The sequence below is a fragment of the Oncorhynchus masou genome, chromosome 17, assembly GCF_036934945.1.
Source record: "Oncorhynchus masou masou isolate Uvic2021 chromosome 17, UVic_Omas_1.1, whole genome shotgun sequence".
NCBI classification, from domain to species: domain Eukaryota; kingdom Metazoa; phylum Chordata; class Actinopteri; order Salmoniformes; family Salmonidae; genus Oncorhynchus; species Oncorhynchus masou.
Genome location: NC_088228.1, coordinates 4753634 through 4760829, shown reverse-complemented (window position 1 = coordinate 4760829; position 7196 = coordinate 4753634). Strand labels below are relative to the sequence as shown.

At 41.8% G+C, this 7196-nt stretch overlaps 1 protein-coding gene across 1 annotated transcript in view; it reads right to left on the bottom strand.

Moving 5' to 3' along the window:
- Positions 1-2350: 2350 nt before the first annotated feature.
- Positions 2351-7196, bottom strand: part of LOC135558085 (GTP-binding protein Rheb-like) — a 29438-nt gene continuing 24592 nt past the window's right edge. Inside the window, exon 9 of the mRNA XM_064991836.1 lies at positions 2351-5217. Within this exon, the coding sequence (XP_064847908.1) occupies positions 5125-5217 (93 nt within the window). The 3' untranslated portion in view covers positions 2351-5124. The remainder of the gene's footprint in view (positions 5218-7196) is intronic.

Below are 7196 nucleotides of genomic sequence, written 5' to 3'. Positions count from 1 at the left end.
TAATGAAGACCTGATACTAGATCAGCACAGAGCTGTGGATAATGAAGACCTGATCCTAGATCAGCACTGAGCTGTGGATAATGAAGACCTGATCCTAGATCAGCCCAGAGCTGTGGATAATGAAGACCTGATCCTAGATCAGCACTCAGCTGTGGATAATGAAGACCTGATCCTAGATCAGCACTGAGCTGTGGATAATGAAGACCTGATCCTAGATCAGCCCAGAGCTGTGGATAATGAAGACCTGATCCTAGATCAGTACTGAGCTGTGGATAATGAAGACCTGATCCTAGATCAGCATAGAGCTGTGGATAATGAAGACCTGATCCTAGATCAGCTCAGAGCTGTGGATAATGAAGACCTGATCCTAGATCAGCACAGAGCTGTGGATAATGAAAACCTGATCCTAGATCAGTACTGAGCTGTGGATAATGAAGACCTGATCCTAGATCAGCATAGAGCTGTGGATAATGAAGACCTGATCCTAGATCAGCATAGAGCTGTGGATAATGAAGACCTGATCCTAGATCAGCACAGAGCTGTGGATAATGAAGACCTCATCCTAGATCAGAACTACTACTCTGAAATGCCCTGGTCAGAAAAAAATCAAGAATAAAAGGTTTATAATACAGGTTAAAGTCAACAGTTAACAGCTGTCACACAGTAACATAGTAATGTATTTTCTCCCTCAGTTAGCCATTTCCAGAGATGCATGGACATGACGGGCTGTGTGTCAGCATTGGCCAGCTACTCTGAGACTGTCTGCTGTAACAGACAGTCTTTCTGCAGTGTGTCACATTGGTTGAATCAACGTGGAGTAAACATTGAATTGATGTGTGTGTCCAGTGGGATCCTACCATCACATCAACATTGTAATTTATCAACAATTATTTGACATAAAATAAACCAAACTTTGAAACGGTTTTGTTGCTTTGAGCTTACATTTTTTGGGTAGGCGAAATCTATATAGTAAAATGATTGAATCTGAACCAAAGGTTATCAATCATTATTGGAATGATACAAGGCACACTCCCTAAATACATCGTAACTGTACACTTTAATGACTACAATGAAAAAACAACAACATTTGTACACCATTTTTAACATTAGAAAATGGGATGTAGATTTTTTTTTGGGGGGGGGGGGGGTGCTGCCAATAACAGCTAGGAAAAAAATAACATCCGACTGAGAACGGGGTGTGTGGGGGGGGGTAAGTGAAGTCGAAAAATAAACAGCTTTGTATTGGAGACAGGAAACATCTCAAAAGAAGAGGTGTCTAAAGGAAACACCTCAGAAGAGGTGTCTAAAGAGCCAACTCCTAACTTCCACTTCAGTTGAATTTCCACTTAGTCAGGCATTGATGTCAATGGGAGACTGAGGCCGAGATTCAATCAGATCAGGCGTTAAAACGGCGACAGACGACACCAGCATAGCTGATGTTTCGGAGATGTCGGCGGTGGAACTGAGTTGGAAGTGTGAAATCGGTGAGCAGATGCTCTTGCGATCGTTGTCACAAAGCCAGAAAGAGTTCAGAAGGAGAAAGTGTTGGCTGTAATAGAAATAATGATGCTTAAATCAAAAATAGTTAAAACAGAATAATGAGGATTTCTATCCTCCTAATGGAGCTGTAGATTACATCTCACATTCCAGTGTTCCTATTGGAGGTGTAGATTACATCTCACATTCCAGTGTTCCTAATGGAGGTGTAGATTACATCTCACATTCCAGTGTTCCTATTCCTACATTCCAGTGTTCCTAGGAGCTGTAGATTACATCTCACATTCAGTGTTCATTCCATCTCACATTCCAGTGTTCCTAGATTGTGAGGTGTAGATTACATCTCACATTCCAGTGTTCCTAGATTGGTGTTCCTAGGTGTAGATTACATCTCACATTCCAGTGTTCCTATTGGATGTTTGTTCCTAGGATTACATCTCACATTCCAGTGTTCCTATTGGAGGTGTAGATTACATCTCACATTCCAGTTTCCTATTGGATGTTTAGATTACATCTCACATTCCAGTGTTCCTATTGGACGTTTAGATTACATCTCACATTCCAGTGTTCTATTGGACGTTTAGATTACATCTCACATTCCAGTGTTCCTATTGGAGCTGTAGATTACATCTCACATTCCAGTGTTCCTATTGGAGGTGTAGATTACATCTCACATTCCAGTGCTCCTAACAGAGGTGTAGATTACATCTCACATTCCAGTGTTCCTATTGGAGGTGTAGATTACATCTCACATTCCAGTGTTCCTATTGGAGGTGTAGATTACATCTCACATTCCAGTGTTCATCTATTGTGTTCCTATGTTTAGATTACATCTCACATTCCAGTGTTCCATCTCACATTCCAGTGTTCCTATTGGAGGTGTAGATTACATCTCACATTCCAGTGTTCCTATTGGAGGTGTAGATTACATCTCACATTCCAGTGTTCCTATTGGATGTTTAGATTACATCTCACATTTAGATTACATCTCACATTCCAGTGTTCCTATTGGAGGTGTAGATTACATCTCACATTCCAGTGTTCCTATTGGAGGTGTAGATTACATCTCACATTCCAGTGTTCCTAACGGAGGTGTAGATTACATCTCACATTCCAGTGTTCCTATTGGAGGTGTAGATTACATCTCACATTCCAGTGTTCCTATTGGATGTTTAGATTACATCTCACATTCCAGTGTTCCTATTGGATGTTTAGATTACATCTCACATTCCAGTGTTCCTAACGGAGGTGTAGATTACATCTCACATTCCAGTGTTCCTAATGGAGGTGTAGATTACATCTCACATTCCAGTGTTCCTATTGGAGGTGTAGATTACATCTCACATTCCAGTGTTCCTATTGGAGGTTTAGATTACATCTCACATTCCAGTGTTCCTAATGGAGGTGTAGATTACATCTCACATTCCAGTGTTCCTATTGGTCAACAAGGCTGCGTTGGAATTTCTCTTCATGTGACTACATTCAGCCAAAAGCAAGCTAGGTAATGCTACATATCAACCAGAGGAGGTTGGTGGGAGGAGCTATAGGAAGGCAGGCTTATTGTTATGGCTGGAGTGGAATTGAATCAATGGAATGGAGTCAAACACGTGGTTTCCATATGTTTTGATGTGTTTGATACCGTTCCATTGATTCCACTCCAGCCATTACACTGAGCCCGTTCTCCTATAGCTCCTCCCACCCGCCTCCACTGGCATCAACAGCCATTGTCAGCCAACCCATTAAGGGTTGGAAGCTATGGTGAGCTTCGATTGGTCACTTACGTCACAATATCGTGGAGGATTTGAATAAAGTTCAGCTTTCCCCAACTTAAGTCCCGCCTCATTCAGCTCCCTTTCCCATGTTCGGTCCCTCTCCATTTCTCTTGCTTTCCTTCCATTGAAAGTGAATTGCTTCTTGATGTTTCACCGTGAGATTCCACCTCCTAGTATCAACGGGCCATTAACTGAAGATGATGTCAGGTGGGTGATGAAACTGAAACTACGGAAAACCATTGATTTCCAATTGGAAGAGAAGCAAAGTGGGCGGGGAGGGGGTGGGACCGTTGAGTGGTGCGAGCATGGGAGAGGGCCGGACCAACGAACTTTATGCAAATACTCTGCAACATCGCTGGACGCTTGACCAATCGAAGGTCACTATAGCTTCCAGACTCTACTGGATTGGCTGTTGTTACCTAGCACTGCCTAGCTTGCTAGTACCCACACGAGGACGAAGCGAGCCTGGTGAGGAGTCCGAGTTAAAACGTACAGGTGTAATGATGAAAGGCGCTTGTGAATCTGACAGCTCGAACGCAGTTTCACCAACAACGTCAAAACGTCAGGTTTTCGGACGTCGGCCGAAGCAGATCAGATTGAATCGGACTCTAAGTGAAAGTCTGACTTAAGGAAGTTGGGATTGAACTATTTCCTGTAAGAATCAGTGGTGTGACAATGACAATAACAATGGAATAAAGCTGTGTAAGGAGAAAGTAAATCACTGATGAAATAAAAAATAAAATAAAAAACATATTTCAATACAAGAAAATGTTTGTCTTCATGTCATGTCTCATATGAGGAGGTTCAATGTCAAATCAAATCACATTAAATTATCTATAAACTCACATAGTCACCTTCCACCATGAGACCAGAATGGAACCTGTGCAGGAGCCCTCCTGTAGGTTTTAATGCTAACCCTCCTGTAGGTTTTAATGCCAACCCTCCTTAATGCCAACCTTCCTGAAGGTTTTAATGCCAACCTTCCTGAAGGTTTTAATGCTAACCCTCCTGTAGGTTTTAATGCCAACCCTCCTTAATGCCAACCTTCCTGAAGGTTTTAATGCCAACCTTCCTGAAGGTTTTAATGCTAACCCTCCTGTAGGTTTTAATGCCAACACTCCTGTAGGTTTTAATGCCAACCCTCCTTAATGCTAACCCTCCTGTAGGTTTTAATGCCAACCCTCCTTAATGCTAACCCTCCTGTAGGTTTTAATGCTAACCCTCCTGTAGGTTTTAATGCTAACCCTCCTGTAGGTTTTAATGCTAACCCTCCTGTAGGTTTTAATGCAAACCCTCCTGTAGGTTTTAATGCCAACCCTCCTTAATGCTAACCCTCCTATAGCTTTTAATGCTAACCCTCCTGTAGGTTTCAATGCTAACCTTCCTGTAGGTTTTAATGCTAACCCTCCTGTAGGTTTTGGCACTAACCCCAGTTGTAACTAACCTGATTCAGCTCATCAACCAGCTAATTAATTGGAATCAGAACCGCTAGATTACGGTTGGAGTTAAAACCTACAGGAGAGTATCGCTCCAAGAACAGGGTTGGAGAGACTGTTCTTGGAGCTAGTGGTCATTTCTTGCCAGGGCCTCAGTTTTGCATCAGGGCTGAGGTCAAAACAGTTGAGAGGTTGATTGTGGGAAATGTATAGTATGACAGAACAGAACAGAACAGTCACTCAAGCTTTCATAACAAATGGAAAACAATGCAGACATACAGAAACAAAAATACAGGTAAATAAACAGTTGATGACAACTGCTGACAGTTGAGAAGTAGTAGTTGGAACTGGCAGGAAGCCTTCAAGTAACGGGATATCCCAGTGCAGTGTCCTATCCTGTGTTTGATTGTTTGGCAGCTCTACATGAGGGAGCAGGAAGTCTTCCCTGGTTGGACGCCGCCTTTCAGCTTCTCCGCCTCCAGGATCATGGTCTTGAACACCTCCACTGCCGTCTGAGACGGGAATAGAATAGAGTCAGAGTAGAATCCACTAGAACCCAGAATAGAATAGAGTCAGAGTAGAATCCACTAGAACCCAGAATAGAATAGAGTCAGAGTAGAATCCACTAGAACCCAGAATAGAATAGAGTCAGAGTAGAATCCACTAGAACCCAGAATAGAATAGAGAACCCAGAATCAGAGTAGAATCCACTAGAACCCAGAATAGAATGGAGTCAGAGTAGAATCCACTAGAACCCAGAATGGAATAGAGTCAGAGTAGAATCCACTAGAACCCAGAATGGAATAGAGTCAGAGTAGAATCCACTAGAACCCAGAATAGAATGGAATAGAGTCAGAGTCCACTAGAACCCAGAATAGAATGGAATAGAGTCCACTAGAACCCAGAATAGAATAGAGTCAGAGTAGAATCCACTAGAACCCAGAATAGAATAGAGTCAGAGTAGAATCCACTAGAGTCAGAGTAGAATCCCAGAATAGAATAGAGTCAGAGTAGAATCCACTAGAACCCAGAATAGAATAGAGTCAGAGTAGAATCCACTAGAACCCAGAATAGAATAGAGTCAGAGTAGAATCCACTAGAACCCAGAATAGAATAGAGTCAGAGTCAGAACCCAGAATAGAATCCCACTAGAACCCAGAATAGAATAGAGTCAGAGTAGAATCCACTAGAACCCAGAATAGAATAGAGTCAGAGTAGAATCCACTAGAACCCAGAATAGAATCAGAGTAGAATACTAGTCAGAGTAGAATCCACTAGAACCCAGAATAGAATAGAATAGAGTCAGAGTAGAATCAGAGTAGAATCCACTAGAACCCAGAATAGAATAGAGTCAGAGTAGAATCCACTAGAACCCAGAATAATAGAGTCAGAGTCACTAGAACCCAGAATAGAATCCACTAGAACCCTAGAACCCAGAATAGAATAGAGTCAGAGTAGAATCCACTAGAACCCAGAATAGAATGGAATAGAGTCAATAGAGTCAGAGTAGAATCCACTAGAACCCAGAATAGAATAGAGTCAGAGTAGAATCCACTAGAACCCAGAATAGAATGGAATAGAGTCAGAGTAGAATCCACTAGAACCCAGAATAGAATGGAATAGAGTCAGAGTAGAATCCACTAGAACCCAGAATAGAATAGAGTCAGAGTAGAATCCACTAGAACCCAGAATAGAATAGAGTCAGAGTAGAATCCACTAGAACCCAGAATAGAATGGAATAGAGTCAGAGTAGAATCCACTAGAACCCAGAATAGAATAGAGTCAGAGTAGAATCCACTAGAACCCAGAATAGAATAGAGTCAGAGTAGAATCCACTAGAACCCAGAATAGAATAGAGTCAGAGTAGAATCCACTAGAACCCAGAATAGAATAGAGTCAGAGTAGAATCCACTAGAACCCAGAATAGAATAGAGTCAGAGTAGATTCCACTAGAACCCAGAATAGAATGGAGTCAGAGTAGAATCCACTAGAACCCAGAATAGAATGGAATCCAGAGTCAGAGTAGAATCCACTAGAACCCAGAATAGAATAGAGTCAGAGTAGAATCCACTAGAACACAGAATAGAATAGAGTCAGAGTAGAATCCACTAGAACCCAGAATAGAATAGAGTCAGAGTAGAATCCACTAGAACCCAGAATAGAATGGAATAGAGTCAGAGTAGAATCCACTAGAACCCAGAATAGAATGGAATAGAGTCAGAGTAGAATCCACTAGAACCCAGAATAGAATGGAATAGAGTCAGAGTAGAATCCACTAGAACCCAGAATAGAATAGAGTCAGAGTAGAATCCACTAGAACCCAGAATAGAATAGAGTCAGAGTAGAATCCACTAGAACCCAGAATAGAATGGAATAGAGTCAGAGTAGAATCCACTAGAACCCAGAATATAATGGAATAGAGTCATAGTAGAATCCAATAGAACCCAGAATAGAATAGAGTCAGAGTAGAATCCACTAGAACCCAGAATAG